We start from the raw sequence: 21023 nt of genomic DNA on the forward strand, positions 1-21023 counted from the left end.
GTATTGGAATATGAATTTGCTCGACACATGGGTTGTATGTTTTCTGAAAGGAAAATCCCCTGAATTGAAGAATTTTTTCATTGATTTTGGCATTTTCACTATCTTATGGCAACTTCACGTTCCCATCATATAACACAAAGCAATTTCAGATTAAATTAAACGTAGCTTGGAATTGCTTATACACATTTCTTATTTGAATGCCAGATTTTGGGACTCCTACTGAAATCATCCATTATCTGGGCCAAATGACTGTAGAAACTGTACCTGCTTCTTTGGGTCTACAAGGTATACCATTAATTTTGGTGGATAAAAATTTTGATGAACTCATTCTTATTTATTAATACAATGTATATGTATGCTGATATACATAAATTTACCGATTCTCACAATCTAATTAAAATCAGATCCTAGGATATGCTCACAATCGCTATATAATAGGATCTGACATAACCCCATTGGGAGTCATGTCCACATGACCTTTTGCTTGGAATATTCATGAGAACTATCAGCCAGTCAGATTGCGCCATACAATGATGGCTATTCAGGCGGTTCCCGGCAATTCGTAAACAAGTTGCAGTAATCGCTTTCCCACGAAGTTTATTGCACACTATAAAATTGTATATTCTCAAATAAGGAATTTTAAACTTTCGCAATAATTCCTAACCTATTCCGTCCATACAAACAACAAAACGTATGAGATAAAATTCACCCAAATCAAATTAATTGTGTATTGCGATTTATGTATGAATAGGGATGGGTACGATTTGAATAGTTTTCAAAATAGTTTACTTAACGCGAGGAATATAACGCCAGTCGACGTAAACGGTGCATTGTGATGTTACATCTAACTGTGATGTGTTTTCTTTAAAAACAAACAATAGCAGCCGTTTTCCTTGAATTGTAAACACTGACAGTTTCAAAGCCAACGCGCTGATTGGCTGATATAAAGTTCATCTGAACATGACCCCTAATCGGGTCATGTCAGATCTTCTTCCGCAGAGTATACGGCACGGATCCAAGAAGTCTGATTTTAATTAGATTGCCGATTCTCATTTTCAATTGGCAAATCTGTAGAAATCATTACCTACCCCCCCCCCCCCCCCCAAAAAAAAAACCCTGCTATATGGTATTCAGTATTAAGACAAGAAGTAAATACAGCAAAAATGTCTTTATTATTGAAAACATCAGCAAAAACCCAGTTTCATCAGGAACTGCAGTGAATCTTCTCATAATAGTTTAAAATCTACTGCCAACATTTCAATTCATCCAACATGATGACTCACAAATAATAAAAGTTTAAAAACATTTCACTTACAAAATACATTATAAATCAGAATTCCATTAATCTTGGGCCTCAGTCAGAAATTCCATCAATCCCGGGCCTCAGAAATTCCATCAATCCCGGGCCTCAGAAATTCCATCAATCCCGGGCCTCAGAAATTCCATCAATCCCGGATATTAGTCAGAAATTCTATCAATCCCGGTCATCATTTAAACTTCGAAACAGCAAGGAGACAAATTGACAGTGACACTTCTCTTTTCTGTACATGCTCAACTTAGTATCAGAAAAAAATCTTCAGGTTCAACAACAACCAGAGCATAGAGTATTTTCAAAAGTTTGATGCCAAAAGATGTGTTAGGTTTACCAACATTTGGGATTGAACAATACATAAACAAACATAAGCAATGACAAGTACAGGTATATTGCATTTGTGTACTCAGTATCTTTATGTTTAACCATTCAAACTAAAAGTCAAATTCAGTTTAATGAATAAATAAATATTAAATGCATTTGTGAGTAACTATAAACAAAAATCATGCAATGATGCAATATTCTGGTAGCCCAAAGGACTAATACTGGTTGAGCAGCCTCAGGGTAGCTAATCAGGTTAACTTAAATGGGGGGGGGGGGGGGGGGGGGGGGCCCAAGGCAATGTCCTTCTACCTCTAAGGATTATGAGGGTAATGTCAGAAATACTTGCTTGAAGTATTTCATTGACTGACAGGTTATCAGATATAACAAATGCTACCCTGGTCAATTTAACATTCATTAATGCATGTGTGGTAGATTTATTTTGAATTGTGAGGAGAAATTTGTCAATGATGATCATTAGATCCCTAAGCATAAGAGTGCCAGAATCGTTCTGATTTATTGACCGATTACTGAACCGGTGGATAATATCAATTAAAACCAATACTCCTGTATTTAAAACAAACACATTCGTTCAAGGTTTACGGTTAAAAAACAATTAAAATCCAATTCAAAATAAAGGTCCTTATAACCAGGTCATACCCTTTTCACAATGATGCAGGGCTTTACCCTTTCACCAAGCTTGTCATTGATATTTTTCAAATGAAATTAAAAACTTTTTCCACTGAATTCAAAGAAAAACAAATAAAGCTGTAATATACAGCCAGATTGATCAGTATCCATGATAACGATGTACTGTTACACCAGAATGTTGAATAACAAGTTTACTACACATATTAACAGCGTTGTGAAATGTACATTTTTACTTCTCTGTATAGACTAGCACCAGAATTCAGGATAAATCACGGAGTTTATCAAGTGTCACCCGACCTCTTCCTTCAGAAACATCCAAGTCGCTAACAATTCAAAACAAACACATAAGATGAACAGCGGTTTGACAAGGCAGCTCCTAAACTCAGGAATTCACTGCCATTTTCTATCAGTAACTCTGATAATCTTAACAGTTTTAAAACCAATTTTAAAATATATCTTTTTGAGAGGGCTTTTGATCATATGACTGCAAAAGGCATTTCAATATTAAAATCTTTCTTTATCAAACATACCACTTTCATTTTAGCCTTTAAGGACGTACTCTCATGGTAATGTATATGTACATGTATATATCAAATTTCTCTTTTTGTTTTGTCCTATTAAGTTTTAAAATTTATATGTATGCATGTTTATTAAATTTCTATATTTTTTGTTTTGTTTGGGTGTCCTATTTTTGGCATCTAAATTTCTAGCCAATTTACTTTCAAGTCTAGTTTTTAATGTACAAATTCATTAGTGCACCTTTATGGTGTTAAGCATCTTATTGTTAAATTAGGCACTATACAAATTCTTAACATTGTAACAGCTGTAGTATTGTAATTTCTTCCATGGTAAATGATCAAACTTGCAGACAATCGACCTACATGTATTTCAAATAGACTTGAAGAATCCCTCTCACAATCAACCTACATTAAAGATTGCCCATTTGTTTTCTGAATAACAAATTATCACAATGATCGATAAAAAAAACTTTTGTATCCTGTTCTGGCAAGGACCATGCACACATGAAAAAACAAATACAAGGCTTAGTAAACAACTTTGCAGCATCTCAAAAAAGAAAGTCTAATTCCTGTGGTAGATCATTATTCTGTCGAGTTTTCTTCTGTTTTTGACTTGGTTTTTAAAACCTGCAATAAAAAAATACATGTAAACAATACAGAGAAGGATACAAAATGATATTGTACTGCATTGCTCTGTGACAACAGGAAGTGACGAGCGTATAAAAAGTCTTTCTATCCTCGTAAATTACTTACCTCCTCCACCAGTCCGGCAGCGATTGTATGACCACCATTCCTCAACATAAACCTGCCCAGGTCTTTGTAGTCTTTGTACATTTCTAGACAGACAGGTCGCTCAAATTCTATCTCCACAACTGCACTGCTGTTCTTCACCAGGCATCTACAAACATAGGTTTCACATCACACACTAAATCACACACTTAATCATAGGTTTCACATCACACACTCAGCGATTTTTTTCTACCCACTGGTACTGGTACCAGTACCCATTCAATTGGGAAAAATAGCGTCAAAATCGAACAAATTGGGAATTTTCTACCAATGTATCGGTAAATAATTTTAACTACAAGAAAAGAAAAAAGAGAACAAAACAAGAAGTAGTCATCTCTTTATAAACTTTTTTACGCTAATATTTACTGTAATATTTACACGCAGTTTGCAGTCTATGTAACCTGTAGTTAATGTTGTAAACTTTCTTTCTTTTTTGAATTTCCTTCTTTATAAAATGTCTTACTGTTATGCCCTCTGGGCCCAAAATTGGAATAAACGTATCTTATCTTATCTTATCATAAGGAATCGTCATAGGCTCGTTTTAGAATTGTCGTAGTTCTACAAAACACGCGCACTGCCATGATCTGTACTTTCGATTTAATACCGGAAGAGGACATTTTAGTTACAGGTGTAACTTGTACAACGTTTCAGACTAAGTAAATTACGATTTTTCGGCAAGTAAATTGGGAATTTTTAGTCTCAAAATTGGGAAAAATCAATGGTTTTTGGCATTGGGAATGGTACCGTTTATCAATACCAGTTATATAAGGAAAAAAATCACTGCACACTTAATCATAGGTTTCACATCACACACTTAAACAAAGGTTTCACATCACACACTTAATTATTGATATATATCATTACTATAGTAACTTGATCTGAAGAGTCGAATCACATCCAGTTGATAGGCATGGGTCATCAAATCCAATGAGACGTGAAGCACTTGTCAAATTACTGTAGTAATGATACATTTATTATATACTCCCTAATTAATATTTTAGATAAATGATTATAAGATAATGAATGTATTCCTAATTATCAACAAGAGGCCCATGGGCCACATCGCTCACCTGAGTCACCTTGGCCCATATCTGAAGACTTTCCATATATATATTTGCATGTAAAACCTTAGTCCCTATTATGGCCCCAACTACCCCTGGAAGCCACAATTTTGCAAACTTGAATCTACAATACGCCAGAAAGCTTTCATGTAAATGTCAACTTCTTTGGCCCAATGGTTCTTGAGAAGAAGATTTTTAAAGCTTTTTCCTATATTTGTATGTAAAACTTTGACCCCCCCCCCCCCCCCCTCCACTTGTGGCCCCATCCTACCCCCCGGGGGCCATGATTTGAACAAACTTGAATCTGCACTATGTCAGAAAGTTTTCTTGTATATATCAGCTTTTCTGGCTCAGTGGTTCTTGAGAAGATTTTCCTATATATTTGTATGTAAAACTTTGATCCCCTATTGTGGCCCCATCCAACCCCCGGGGCCCATGATTTGAACAAACTTGAATCTGCATTATGTCAGGAAGCTTTCAAGTAAATCTCAGCTTTTCTGGCTTACTGTGAATTTACAGTAAGTGTGAACGACTCAGCTTCTCAAGTTCATTCGAGGTCTCGGATAGTTGGTTTCAAAACAAATCTGTCAATGTTGACGCATCAAGGAAAGAACAATCGCTGCGATTGGACCAATATTTAAAGGGGCGGGAATAAAAATAATTTTAGATGGTCACACTTGTCTTTACACTGGCGTGTCATTACATAATCTTTTAGCACGATGGAAGAGACTGCGAAAAGGGAAAACCAATACTAACTAAAACAATGACGATTTTAAAATTACATGCCGAGAGTTTATTTTATGGTAAAATCAGTAAGAAATTACACGTCGCAAAGGCCACCTTATAAAATTGTCAATCATGGGAACTCTTGCACCGAAAATGTCGCCAACGAAGCTCACACCGGCAATGCTCACACCGGATGTACTTTTGTTAATCGAGTATGAAATTAAAAAGAAATCAAGTGTATATTAATAGAGAAATCAGACAAAATTTATTAAGAAGAAATATTTGTACCCCTGACAATGTACCAAAGGTGTCTTTAATTTGTAGAACTGCGAGAAATTTTTAGGGAAATTACTTTTAAGAAACTGCAAAGAAAATCCAAGAGAAGCATTTCGTCTGAACACAGGGACTCGTCACGAAATATTTGTCTTTTTAAAATTTGACATCGTCTATTCTATATTTACAAATAAATGTAAATATAGAATAGAGAGGGTCAATTCGTGACGAGCCCCTGTGGTCTGAACACGAACGAAGTGTTGAAAATTTCTTTGCTACTGATTTTAATGCAATTTAGGCCGAGTCAGTTATATATATATATATAGAGAGAGAGAGAGAGAGAGAGAGAGAGAGAGAGAGAGAGAGACAGAGAGAGAGAGAGAAACTCTAAACGCTTTGTTGAAATATTTCGACCGGGTTACCGGTCTTCTTCAGTCGTGTTTTCGTGAAGAAGACCGGTAACACGGTCGAAATATTTCAACAAAGTGTTTAGAGTTTTTTCTGTATTTTACTTTCAAAAAAGAGACTTTATATATATATATATATATATTGACGAAGCGAGTGTCGCGTTCGTACAACGGGTAATCGCAATCATGGACATACCATAGGAACTTGAAATTTTATCAATAAAGTTAATAAAATGTACTTGATTGACCATAGCTCAAGGCTTGGTCAATCAAATACATTTTATTAACTTTATTGATAAAATTTCAAACTCCTATGGACATACAGTTAGGGGTGGACCAGTGATATAGGTTCAAAGGTACGCCAGTATCGCAACATTAACAATCGACCTTTGCTGTGGTTTATTATGACGTTATAGAATGCAAACGAAATGCTGAAATTTCTTTAATAATGTGTTACATGTACAGGAGAGGGGTGGTTTGGGGAATTTAGTTTTTGCTAGAATTCACAGAACTTGCCGTTGTTCATTCAATTAACAGTATCTAGCGATGGTTACTTCCGAATTTCTTACGAAAATGTGGGTATATATAACAGTAAAAGACATCAAAGCATGCCATGTGTTGAAAATAAATGTTTTCTCGAAGTAGAATATCTATTGATCTTATTACTTAATCTGAAGAATTATTTTAGGGGCGATATCAAATGTTCAATGTTAGAGAAAACTGAGTTCGCATATTTCTCACCAAGACCCCCCCCCCCCCCCCCCCCCCCAATACAAAACTAAATATGAAGTATGTTGAAACTAATCAATTAACAAGTAAAACAAATGAAAGTGTACATTGAAACTATTAAACGTTTATTAAAATGTATTATTATGTGGTTTTAAAGTCAGTTGTCTTTTTCCCCCACTAACGTGTAATTGATGTCGGATGACAGAAACTTACGAGTTTTTACCCCCTCTTCCCCCTAACTATTTGAATTTAGAAATTTTTCCGACATGATCTTTTCCAATGCTTTGCAAGATTTTGAAAATATCCTCTGAGAGATTTATTTTAAAATAACGATATGGAAACTGCGAATGTGAAAGAGACAACAAAACAAAAGCATTGTTCTTAAACGGACAAAATCGCCTATAGAAACATGTACTGAAATTTCTGATCACTTTTAAAAAACTGACAAGTATCTACAGGAATTTAAGGGAGTAACCTTTCAATTTTTATTGGGATATAGAGGCAACTGCGGATCCTGCCTTTTCCCGCAGCATTTTCGATCCCGTCTTTTTCTTTTCTTTTCAATATTCAGCACTATTTGAATTCTGGGATATTGCTATCCTGCCTTTTCTTTACATATCGGAGCTCGCCTTTTTCACCCTGTATTCCCCCTCCCATACCTATTGATACTGCGATGGATTATAAGTATAACACGGTTATTCCTGTTTAAAAGATAAAATTTATAAGGTATCTGATAAAAGTTATATCTTCTAAAGTTTACGAGATATCTTGTATCTTTTATAAGACATCTTATATTTTTTTCTTTATAAGATATCCCATCACTCTTATACATGCAGATATCTAGTATATATAAGATAAACTTTACAAGACATTTTATTAACGTAATCTCAAATCTCCGTTGTCAAATCAAAACCGATATTGAATCTCACGCTACGTACGGTGCAATTTACACTCAAATCAAATAGTGAAACTTACACTTGTTAGGCACGAGATAATATAATGCCAAATACTTGGGACCGCCTACCTATAATTTAACCGACCTATCAAAAGCGCTCTTTAAAATCACTCGGGGACTTTCCAAATGAACTATCTGAAGCACGTCATGTACTTGCCGATATGTCTCATTCACACTTACTGTAAATCCACAGTAGTGGTTCTTGAGAAGAAGATTTTTAAAGTTTTTCCCTATATATTTGTATGTAAAACTTTGATTCCCCCTTGTGGCCCCATCCTACCCCCCGGGGGCCATGATTTGAACAAACTTGAATCTGCACTATGTCAGAAAGTTTTCATGTAAAAATCAGCTTTTCTGGCTCAGTGGTTCTTGAGAAGAAGATTTTTAAAGATTTTTCCTATATATTTGTATGTAAAACTTTAATCCCCTATTGTAGCCCCATCCAACCCCCGGGGCCCATGATTTGAACAAACTTGAATCTGCATTATGTCAGGAAGCTTTCATGTAAATCTCAGCTTTTCTGGCTTAGTGGTTCTTGAAAAGAAGATTTTTAAAGTTTTTCCCTATATATTTGTATGTAAAACTTTGATTCCCCCTTGTGGCCCCATCCTACCCCCGGGGGCCATGATTTGAACAAACTTGAATCTGCACTATGTCAGAAAGTTTTCATGTAAAAATCAGCTTTTCTGGCTCAGTGGTTCTTGAGAAGAAGATTTTTAAAGATTTTTCCTATATATTTGTATGTAAAGCTTTAATCCCCTATTGTGGCCCCATCCAACCCCCGGGGCCCATGATTTGAACAAACTTAAATCTGCATTATGTCAGGAAGTTTTCATGTAAATCTCAGCTTTTCTGGCTTAGTGGTTCTTGAAAAGAAGATTTTTAAAGTTTTTCCCTATATATTTGTATGTAAAACTTTGATCCCCCCTTGTGGCCCCGTCCTACCCCCGGGGGCCATGATTTGAACAAACTTGAATCTGCAATATGTCAGGAAGCTTTCAGGTAAATTTTAGCTCTTCTGGCCCAGTGGTTCTTGAGAAGAAGATTTTTAAATGACCCCAGCCTATTTTTGCATTTTTGTGATTATCTCCCCTTTGAAAGGGACTTGGCCCTTCATTTGAACAAACTTGAAAGCCCTTCACCCAAGGATGCTTTTGGCAAAGTTTGGTTGAAATTGGCACAGTAGTTCTGAAGAAGAAGATAAAATTGTGAAAAGTTTACGACAACGCCAGACAAATTTTGATCAGAAAAGCTCACTTGAACCTTCTGTTCAGGTGAGCTAAAAAGACAAACAATAATTTTCCACAAAAAAACGTGTGTTGATGCATTGTGACATCATCAGTTTCAGAGAACTGGAATGAGGTCACCCAAGTGTAGTGATCCAGAAAGTCGGATCACGCTCTGTGAATTTAACAGTATCAAAAAACAGATTATTGATGGGTGTATAATAAGACACTTTATTAACATATAACTATATTAACTGCTGCAATATCATTGCTTGTAACCAAGGAAACTCATTCTGAATAAATCCCTACTGTCATAAAAGTATTGAATCCAAATCCTTACCGTAGTTTATACGTTTGGTTTAATATATCAGCCTTACATGCTTGAATGAAATTTCCAAGGATTGTAAATGGTTTCACTTGCATTGTGATGTCAGCCTTTTTGTTTATTGTGAAATAATTTAATTTTTATTGTATCCTTGTTTCTGATTGGTCAAATTCCAATTGAGGAACGCAAGTTATTTTTGTATAACCTGGTTTGGTATGGGGACACACCCCCTTGACAACCAGATGTCGGAACTATTTTTTTCTCTCTCTCTAAATTTACATCGCAGCACTGTTTTCAGCCTTCTATGGAATAGAAAGTCAACGTGCACAATAAGATACTTTGGTTTGATACACATGTTGTTTTTTCGTTGTCAATATTAGCATCTACTTGTACGCAAATCACTGTTGTAAAACATCTTTCTCTGTATGTATGGTCGAATAATAGATTAAAACAAAGATATTATATTCGAATTAATGATTTGCCAAGTAAGCATTACCCTGTTCATTTTGAAATACATTTCTCACTGGGGAAAAGGAAAGGGGGGGGGGGTGCGTTGTTTTATTCCTTGATCCATTTTTCAACAAAGCAAAAAAAAATTCATACGTCACATATTATCACATGACGTCAGACACATTGACATGTGGATCGCTATTTGTTTTTTGCTTACATATTTTCTTGTGTCGGATTTACTATTAGCGACAACATTGCATACAAGGGTAAGTTTTCATCTAGTAGAAGTTTTCACAGAGTTGAAAGCCGTAAATTATTGCATTTTCTGATATTTGAAGATTTATTTTGGGTAGGCCTAAACAATGCATTTTCCCGTATTTTCTCAATCTGTCGGAGATGAGCGACTTCAAAGTCGATCTCTATCTCTAAAGGGCAGCGAAATACGCATTGCATGGATAGTCTACACATATTTTCTATCATGATAAACTTCACTTTCGATACAATATTTTGATAAATGGCTAGGCTCCGTAGAACTAAGATAAAAGATGGCGATCTTCGGTTTCGCAGCTAGATGCTTCGTGTCGCTGTTGCTAAGTATATCATTGTGCGGCTTAGTTGACTTGTATTTTTCCAAGTTTATGTACATTTTGATAAACGAAGGTTAGCATCTTTGTCTCTTGCATTAAATTATAAGGAATGACTTTAATTCTGGGGCAAGTTATACGAGTATAACCTGGTGTGGGTCAGTTTACACTTTTTTAAAATCCGCTTCACAGATTACAAAGCATAAACTGACCCAAACCAGGTTATACTCGTATAACTTGGCCCATAATTAAAGTCATTCCTTAAGTAAACTTTCAAAACATTTTCTTTGATGTTGTGTAGATGTTTTTCAAAAGAATTTTAATGATTTCTACAGATAATCATGCAAGAAATTGAAGAATTCAAGAAACGCCTAGTCAAGGTCAAGGTCAATCATGTAATCAATTTCTTGTCGACCTTTCTTCACAGTTTTACTGTAACTTCTGACCAGGTTTACTTGGGTTTACTTTTAATGACTTCTCCCCAGGTTTAGATTGCTTACATGGGTTTACTTTTAATAACTTCTCCCCGGTTTTAGATTACTTACATGGGTTTACTTTTAATAACTTCTCCCCAGTTTTAGATTGCTTACATGGGTTTACTTTTAATGACTTCTCCCCAGTTTTAGATTACTTACATGGGTTTACTTTTAATGACTTCTCCCCAGTTTTAGATTGCTTGCATGGGTTTACTTTTAATAACTTCTCCCCAGGTTTAGATTGTTTACATGGATTTACTTTTAATGACTTCTCCCCAGTTTTAGATTGCTTACATGGGTTTACTTTTAATGACTTCTCCCCAGTTTTAGATTACTTACTTGGGTTTACTTTTAATGACTTCTCCCCAGTTTTAGATTGCTTACATGGGTTTACTTTTAATAACTTCTCCCCAGTTTTAGATTACTTACTTGGGTTTACTTTTAATAACTTCTCCCCAGTTTTAGATTACTTACATGGGTTTACTTTTAATAACTTCTCCCCAGTTTTAGATTGCTTACATGGGTTTACTTTTAATAACTTCTCCCCAGTTTTAGATTACTTACTTTGGATTTTGTTCCTATTTATCTTACATTCATAATTATTTCTTAAGTTTATATGTATTCTACTTCTTTTAATCTGTGTTTATTTTACTAATATTTGTCTGTATGCATGTTATATGCAGGACCATATTGAAAACTAGCGTTATCTCTAAATATGTAATCCTGGATGAATAAAGGCTTTATTATTATCATCATTATTTTACTTTTAATGACTTCTCCCCAGTTTTAGATTGCTTACATGGGTTTACTTTTAATGACTTCTCCCCAGGTTTAGATTACTTACTTGGGTTTACTTTTGACAACTTCTCCAGTGTTTTTGTTGAGTTGACTGTTGAGACGTTTAATCACAGCTGGTTCAGTTATAGACTGGTAATGAAACACAACCTAGAAATAAAAATCATACACCATTACGTCAAGTTAAGATGCTCTTCATCTACATACATGTTTTCCTTCAAATAGGATCCTATAAGATCCTTACTATATTACCTACAGTTCCTTGAATTAAATAATATTGTAACCCAGTCACTTTCTACTTAAAAATCACGACATTCTATGTAAAACCTTTTCTAACTATGACTCACGACATTCTAGGTAAAACCTTTTCTTACTATGACTCATGACATTCTATGTAAAACCTTTTCTTACTATGACTCATGACATTCTATGTAAAACCTTTTCTTACTATGACTCATGACATTCTATGTAAAACCTTTTCTAACTATGACTCACGACATTCTATGTAAAACCTTTTCTTACTATGACTCATGACATTCTATGTAAAACCTTTTCTACTATGACTCATGACATTCTAGGTAAAACCTTTTCTTACTATGACTCATGACATTCTATGTAAAACCTTTTCTTACTATGACTCACGACATTCTATGTAAAACCTTTTCTAACTATGACTCACGACATTCTATGTAAAACCTTTTCTTACTATGACTCACGACATTCTGTGTAAAACCTTTTCTAACTATGACTCACGACATTCTAGGTAAAACCTTTTCTAACCATTCGTACCGTGTATCCTTTTGTGATGGGTAACTCCAAATTAAATAAAACAATCCTCGCCCGGATCCTTATGGCACTTTTAATAGGATTCTGAGGATCACATATTACACTGCCTGCAATATACAAAATCCAGTTAGTGTGGTTCATCAAAATCTTCTTAAGGGACACTGTATATTGGTTTCACTAAACTCATAAATTGTGAATTCGTCGCTATCAAAAGGGTTTAAGGATGTATGCTACTTTGTCAAAATGGACCCGGGTCTTCCTTTTAAAACATGAGAATGAATGGATTCCTTGCTGGGTACTCAGCGCGTCAATTGTAGAATTGTTGATCATGGGTTCGAATTCAGCAGGGATTTAAATTTCTGACAAATTACTTTCAACTCAAACTGCATTTTTTGACTAAATAAAGAAAATTTGAAAGTTTTCAATTTCAAAATATCATTGCACATATCCTCCACTTTGCATCCATATCAGATTGCTTTGGTGTGCTATTCCCCCTTAAAATTTGTGTCCATAAAAATAAAAGATATTGTTAATAAATCCAATATGTAATACTACAAATCTGACTTTGTGCATTTCTTCTGATTTACGTTCACGAACTTACCAACATTGACGTGAGCCATATCCATGCCAGTTAATACAATAGTTACATGGTCTCCTGCAAAGCCACAGGTGTTGTCCGAGTCCTCCATAGACACACCTACAACAATTAAAGACACGCCTACAATTACAGACACACCCACGCCTACAATTACAGACACGCCTACAATTACAGACACGCCTACAATTACAGACACACCTACAATTACAGACACGCCTACAATTACAGACACACCTACAATTACAGACACACCTACAATTACAGACACGCCTACAATTACAGACATACCCACGCCTACAATTACAGACACGCCTACAATTACAGACACACCTACAATTACAGACACACCTACAATCGCCTACAATTACAGACACGCCTACAATCGCCTACAATTACAGACACGCCTACAATTACAGACACACCTACAATTACAGACACGCCTACAATCGCCTACAATTACAGACACGCCTACAATTTACAGACACACCTACAATTACCCAGTCCAAGCAACAGTGGGTATACCTGCTATCTGTAGCACGTATATCACACACATCAAAATTTCAATATCTTTTGTTCAAAGATCATAGATGAACCCATATTAGTTATATAAAGTACCATATAAGTGGAATTTTTAGTGAGTCACAAATTTAGTGATTTTTTCCCATAAAGATGGTTATTATATTTAGCAAGAGCTAATTTTAGCAACTTTATAATTTCAAGAAAGATAACTATTACCTACAATACAGAATAAATTGTTAGCGATATTCAATTTTAGAGATCTCAACACCCTCACTATTGAATAAAATTAAATCCTCACTAAAAATTCTGCTTATCCAGTAGTACTTTCAAGTTTAATCAATACTCACAATTTCAATAATTGCTTGTTCATCAAGTTATATTCACATTAAAATTTTTATTTTTATTCACTTAGTACTCCAGAAAGCATACCTTTAACGACCGCTAAATCTCCAGCAGGCTGGACCAGAACTTTCTCAGAAGATTGGACTGAGCCCGAGCTGACACGGCCCACAACACTAAATCCACTACCCATTCCCTTGAAAACATCACTGATGATCAGACGGAACGGTTTATCCATGGAACGCTCAACTGGCTTGAACTTGTCTGGAAACAAAAATTCAAGTTTTCAAAATGTTCAGAAAGTAAAACATTTCTTAGATGAAAAAATTCATTGATTCGCCTTAAATTCCAACAGATGATTAGGACAGACAAACAAGCCGAATATGTCTATAACCAAAATACAGTATAACACACTTATAATGAACACATTTATACCAAATTCATGCTTACTGCGAAGTGACTTTTACTCCCCTATGAAAGGAAAATAATAAAAACTTTACTGGATATGATAAAGTTTCGTTATAACGAACAGCTTTTAGCTGGTCCTGGAGGTTCACTATAACTGTGTTTTACTGTACAGAATATGTCTAGTAAAATCCATCTAAAGTATAAGGTATGATACAGGTTTTTTTTAGGGTCTTGATTTCAAGGGCCTTGGCCTTTCCAATTGGGAAAAATAGCAACATTTGCTTGAAATTGGGAAAAATGTATCATACAATGAAGTAGGGAAAAAACAAAATCAGTGCATTAAGGTATATATAGACTCCTTCTGACTTTCAATTTGGTCAAAGTTTCCATTACCTCATTTAAATAAGTAGAGGTCAAAGAAATTAGGTTTACTTAATAATTTTGAAGAAACAATTGTAATCTGTGGGCCTGTGAAGATTTATGAACAACAAGAGGTACTGTGAGCAATGCTCACTAAGAATACCCCCCGCTTACCCCAATCTCCCAAAGGGTGTTGGTAATAGGTATAAACTACCTCTTTTCTGAGTGTAAAAAACAAATGGCATGACAAACCGAACCATATTGCTACTTCGATGTCCAGTGCGCTTGACCTTTGACCTTTTGACCCCAAAATCGATAGGGAACATCTTCATCCCATGGGTAGTCCATATGTATGATATGGTGACGGTAGGTGGAAAGAATAATGCTTTAGAGCCCGGAAACCATTGCGTCTACAGACGGACGGACGGACGGGCAGACAGACAGACAACCCGATTCCAGTCCCCCCCCCCCCCCACAACTTGTTGCCCCGGGGTATAATTAGGCTATTCTAGAAGCTTGATTTGTTTTAATTGTTTGGGAATTTCAAAGCAAAAATTGGGGAAAATACTTGCTTTTTAGCATTGGGAATGGGGCCTTATTTCAGCCCCATACAGACCCTAAAAAAATTCCTGTGATAAGAGTCTTAACTTGCCCCATTTTGATATATTATCATGGAACAAATTGTTGATATTTATCAGTAAACCCGACAATGGATTGTCTCAAAATAAATACATGTATCAGTTTCCACATATGACATTCCAAGTTCACAGGAAGGTCACAAGGTTAATGGAAATTTCTTTCCTTGTTTTGGGCCAAAATTGACAAATTTGAAGCAAATATTGATTCATAAAATATATAGCACATGCTTGGCTCTCAAACTTAAATACCTTCATATTTTGTAATCTATATATATTTATGCATAAAAAAAAAAACACACAAAAAAAAAACCAACCATGTCATTTTGTTCCGAAACTACATTTGCTTAAACCTGACAATTTTGTGGCTTTAGTGAAATACATTCCTGACTGTGATTAGTTATTAGGAGTGTTTTATTAGGTTTCAAGGATTGAAGTCCATTCTGAAATTCCAAATGAAACAGGTGCCACATGGGGCCCCTATCCCTCCCTTCCTCTTCGTAAAGTTTCACTTTAAAAATCTGTAAAATATTCACCTATTTGTTCCACCAGAGTGCTTCCTTTATACCAGGCTGAGAGCTTGGGTTCTGTAACTGTTTTAGCTAGGTTTTCCCCTCCCAGTCCACTGCAGGGAATGTACGAGAGGTCCGAGTCCTTATATCCAGCTTGCTTCAGGAACAGGCCTAATTTTTTCACGATGTCATCATAACGACTCTGTGACCAGTCCACAGTGTCCATCTTATTGACGGCTACTAACAGTTGTGACACGCCTGTAAACACGAAGAAACATAAGTGCTTCCTGTCACAGTGAACAGCCGTCACTATTCTAAGTACTTCCTGTCACAGTGAACAGCCGTCACTATTCTAAGTACTTCCTGTCACAGTGAACAGCCGTCACTATTCTAAGTACTTCCTGTCACAGTGAACAGCCTTCACTATTCTAAGTACGCTTTCTCTTGTCAAGAATCTTGAACAACTTGAGAATTGTATAAAAAAAAACTGTTTGCATTAAAAAATATTGATAAAATGGTTTACTTGAAACTTCAATCAATAGACATGTTTGCTCTAACAATACATGTGAGATAGGTCATTTTCTGCTTACCTAGAGATTGAGTTAAGACAGCATGTGAGATAGGTCATTTTCTGCTTACCTAGAGATCGAGCTAAGACAGCATGTGAGATAGGTCATTTTCTGCTTACCTAGAGATCGAGCTAAGACAGCATGTGAGATAGGTCATTTTCTGCTTACCTAGAGATCCGAGCTAAGACAGCATGTGAGATAGGTCATTTTCTGCTTACCTAGAGATCGAGCTAAGACAGCATGTGAGATAGGTCATATATTGCTTACCTAGAGATCGAGCTAAGACAGCATGTGAGATAGATCATTAACTGCTTACCTAGAGATCGAGCTAAGACAGCATGTGAGATAGGTCATATATTGCTTACCTAGAGATCGAGCTAAGACAGCATGTGAGATAGATCATTAACTGCTTACCTAGAGATCGAGCTAAGACAGCATGTGAGATAGATCATTAACTGCTTACCTAGAGATCGAGCTAAGAGAGCATGCTCTCTGGTCTGTCCACCTGATTCAAAACCAGTCTCAAATTCTCCACGCGTAGCATTGACCACTAGGATTGCAACGTCTGCTTGGGCGGTGCCTTAAATTACAACATACACACCCACTTCAAACATCCAATGTCTGGATACAAAAACATTCACAAATTACCATCACTGTTTACATCATTGCTTCCTCGTGATTTTCTCTCAAGGTTGAATGCAGAGAATTTGATTGAAATTGAGAAGAAACTGATTGAAATAATGAAAATACAGGTCTTTCACATGAAATGCCCCATGACACTAAATTCAATGCTTAATAAATTGACTGCTTTTAAAATACCTGTGATCATATTTGGGATGAAATCTTTGTGTCCTGGTGCGTCTAGCAGAGTTATTTGTTTGTTTGGGGTCTCGAATGTTGTCTGAGCAATGTCCATCGTTACTCCCCTTGATCTGCAAAATAACATTACATGAAGTAAAATCACATATCTTCATCATCGTAATCATCATTAATATTTACCTTTCTTCCTCCGTCTCATCTAAGACCCAGGCATCATTGCAATCATCATTAATATTTACCTTTCTTCCTCCGTTTCATCTAAGACCTAGGCATCATCGCAACCATCATTAATATCTACCTCTCTTCCTCCGTCTCATCTAAGACCCAGGCATCATCGCAATCATCATTAATATTTACCTTTCCTCCTCCGTTTCATCTAAGACCCAGGCATCATCGCAATCATCATTAATATCTACCTTTCTTCCTCCGTCTCATCTAAGACCCAGGCATCATCGCAATCATCATTAATATCTACCTTTCTTCCTCCGTCTCATCTAAGACCTAGGCATCATCGCAATCATCATTAATATCTACCTTTCTTCCTCCGTTTCATCTAAGACCTAGGCATCATCGCATTCATCATTAATATTTACCTTTCTTCCTCCGTCTCATCTAAGACCCAGGCATCATCGCAATCATCATTAATATCTACCTTTCCTCCTCCGTCTCATCTCTGACCTAAGCATCATCGCAATCATCATTAATATCTACCTTTCCTCCTCCGTCTCATCTAAGACCTAGGCATCATCGCAATCATCATTAATATCTACCTTTCCTCCTCCGTCTCATCTAAGACCTAGGCATCATCGCAATCATCATTAATATCTACCTTTCCTCCTCCGTCTCATCTAAGACCTAGGCATCATTGCAATCATCATTAATATCTACCTTTCCTCCTCCGTTTCATCTAAGACCTAGGCATCATCGCAATCATCATTAATATTTACCTTTCTTCCTCCGTCTCATCTAAGACCCAGGCATCATCGCAATCATCATTAATATCTACCTTTCTTCCTCCGTCTCATCTAAGACCTAGGCATCATCGCAATCATCATTAATATCTACCTTTCTTCCTCCGTTTCATCTAAGACCTAGGCATCATTGCAATCATCATTAATATTTACCTTTCTTCCTCCGTCTCATCTAAGACCCAGGCATCATCACAATCATCATTAATATTTACCTTTCTTCTTCCATTTCATCTAAGACCCAGGCATCTTTGCAATCATCATTAATATTTACCTTTCTTCTTCCATTTCATCTAAGACCCAGGCATCTTTGCAATCATCATTAATATTTACCTTTCTTCCTCCGTTTCATCTAAGACCCAGGCATCATCGCAATCATCATTAATATTTACCTTTCTTCCTCCGTTTCATCTAAGACCCAGGCATAAGCGAAGGACCCTTTTCCCAGTTTTCTGGACTCCTGTTCGTATTTGTGCATTGCTCTCTTGTTGACGACGCCCAGCTGATACAGCAGGTGCCCCATTAATGTACTCTTTCCAGCATCGACATGACCTACAGGAAAATATGTGCACAGACTTACCAGATGGTGCCGGTGTATTTAGTCAACACATTACTAATTATAATTGTTCCAATATATACATTCTTGTACATTGTACATAACACATTATACGAGCTGAAGCTAATCTTACGATATTTTTCAAACTGCTTATCAATGACCACCAAGTTCAGTAGATCTTTACTGTACGTGACACATTATACGAGTTGGAGCTAATCTCACGATATTTTCTCCTTACCAATGACCACCAAGTTCAGCAGATCTTTACTGTACATGACACATTATACAAGTTGAAGCTAATCTCACGATATTTTCTCCTTACCAATGACCACCAAGTTCAGCAGATCTTTACTGTACACGATACATTATACAAGTTGAAGCTAATTTCACGATATTTTCTCCTTACCAATGACCACCAAGTTCAGTAGATCCTTCCCTGTTTTCCTCTTCTCATACTCTGCTTTTAATTTGGCTTTATCTTGTTTCATTCTACGTAAAGTCAAGCATACATGCAATTATAAGCTTTTTATTTTAGCATAATTTGATTGGTTTATTTGACTTTATCAACATTTTCAAATCATTATAAACTAGGTCGGCGTTTGGTTGCACTACGTGATGTTTTGGGAACCATGCTACAATACATTTAGCTTCTCGTATTTCCATTTTCTTGCTAGGCAATATTCCTCCAAACAATAATTTTTAATTTCCTTAATCATAAATATTCGTCAAATTGAAATTACATCAAATTGCAATTTTCTTAAAACCAAGATGTGTTTGTGAAATGCTTGTGCCCCTGTATGGCAAATTCCAGGGTCAAGCTCATGATGTAAAACATTGGGTACCAAAAGAAAGGTTTTGTCACAAGGAATATACATGTGAAATCCCTATCACCATCCATTTCAAGCTCACAGACAGGGTTAAAGTTTTTGAAAATAAACTACATGTACATGCCCCTGAATCTCCAATTACCTAAGATATAAATAATTATACGGAATAAGAGTAATTTATAAGACATAGCAGTCCTACAGTAGACACACACTTACTTTGAGGTACTTTTTGGAGTTGCAGGAACGATGCTTAGTGTCGGTTTACTCGAGATATCAAGCTCACTTTTACGTGTCAGTTCAGCACAGAGATCCACCTCAGAATTCGCAACTTTAAGACTCGTGTCCACCACATCTGTCATGTCATCTCTCCTGTCATCAGCTGTAACATTCACATCTCTCCTGTCATCAGCTGTAACATTCACATCTCTCCTGTCATCAGCTGTAACATTCACTTCACTGTTTGTATTTCTGTTTACAGCATTAGTCCTTGAATCTTTTACAGCACTTTTACCAGCGCTGGACACAGAGACTAGTCCATTTACAGTTGATTTTACGAGCTCCTCTGTGGTGGATGCCGGTTTCTTTTGCGACACGGCGGAGGTAGTGATGTCTGGTGTGGAGGTTTTCTTTACTGGGGTTTTCAGTTGAACTGTTGGTTGAACGGGTGCAAACTCTGAAAGACCATCTATGAGTGAAACAGAAGCAGCATAATTCATCAATGTACAACAGTAGCAGTGTAATTCATCAATTTACTTACCTACTTCATAGCAATTTAATTTACCTGGCGAGAATACTTTTACGTTAGATTTAAAATGCTGTACTGATTGGCATAATCTGACTGGTAACCATCTTTTTCTCACAGCTTCAAATCAATGGTAGCCAATTTTTAAAAAAGAATATTGGTGGCTATATGGTTATTTTGTCACAAACAAGTCTTCCATTTTATCCTTCTAAAACTAACCATATCCTCAATTTCAACTTGAATTTGTATCATCATGAAGGAAAAAATGAAAATATTCACCATTTCTATTAATGGAGCTTCACCCGTTTCTAACATATGAAAATACACGTCACTAAAGAGCGTTTCAGTAGTGTTCAAGATGCAATATTTAAATTTGCAAGGTTTTTACCTTCGATATCTTTACCGATGGAAATCATTGAAGCCATTTCCTCACGAATGTAAACAATGTGTGTATGAGTCTTGATAAATATAGGATGACTATTCTAATGGTTGGGAATATTCTGACAAAAATGAAAGTAAAGTGTAAAAATAAATTTAATTTTTGAAAATACATGAGGGTATAAACAGCAATTCTTCACACCAGAATACTTTTCATGAAGTGCGTTAAAAGTATGCTGGCATGAAGCAGCGTAGTTCATTCCCTCCTGTATTTTCAAAAGTGAAATTTCATTCTTAAATTTCTTTTTCAAATGACTTCATGTATTATATTGACCTTGGCAGATGTTACGGATTTTACGTTGCTAAGCAACCTTTCTTTAGTGCAGAGTAATGCCTAACACTGAAACCA

The 21023-nt window shown here is 36.0% G+C and overlaps 1 protein-coding gene across 2 annotated transcripts in view; it reads right to left on the reverse strand.

The window, feature by feature from the left end:
- Nucleotides 1-1153: 1153 nt before the first annotated feature.
- LOC125669402 (HBS1-like protein) overlaps nucleotides 1154-21023 on the reverse strand; it is a 28753-nt gene continuing 8883 nt past the window's right edge. The window contains exons 6-17 of one of the 2 annotated variants that reach the window (XM_048903869.2): nucleotides 19711-20167; nucleotides 19074-19156; nucleotides 18504-18663; nucleotides 17144-17256; nucleotides 16788-16904; nucleotides 15780-16013; nucleotides 13931-14104; nucleotides 12986-13081; nucleotides 12388-12491; nucleotides 11648-11748; nucleotides 3556-3700; nucleotides 1154-3429 (exon numbers count right to left, since the gene is read on the reverse strand). In XM_048903869.2, the coding sequence (XP_048759826.1) occupies nucleotides 3385-3429; nucleotides 3556-3700; nucleotides 11648-11748; nucleotides 12388-12491; nucleotides 12986-13081; nucleotides 13931-14104; nucleotides 15780-16013; nucleotides 16788-16904; nucleotides 17144-17256; nucleotides 18504-18663; nucleotides 19074-19156; nucleotides 19711-20167 (1829 nt within the window). In that variant the 3' untranslated portion in view covers nucleotides 1154-3384. Of the gene's footprint in view, nucleotides 3430-3555; nucleotides 3701-11647; nucleotides 11749-12387; nucleotides 12492-12985; nucleotides 13082-13930; nucleotides 14105-15779; nucleotides 16014-16787; nucleotides 16905-17143; nucleotides 17257-18503; nucleotides 18664-19073; nucleotides 19157-19710; nucleotides 20180-21023 lie in introns of both variants that reach the window. The other variant, XM_048903868.2, reaches the window with a different exon arrangement.

The sequence above is a fragment of the Ostrea edulis genome, chromosome 4 (genome assembly GCF_947568905.1).
Source record: "Ostrea edulis chromosome 4, xbOstEdul1.1, whole genome shotgun sequence".
In the NCBI taxonomy this organism is placed as follows: Eukaryota; Metazoa; Mollusca; class Bivalvia; order Ostreida; family Ostreidae; genus Ostrea; species Ostrea edulis.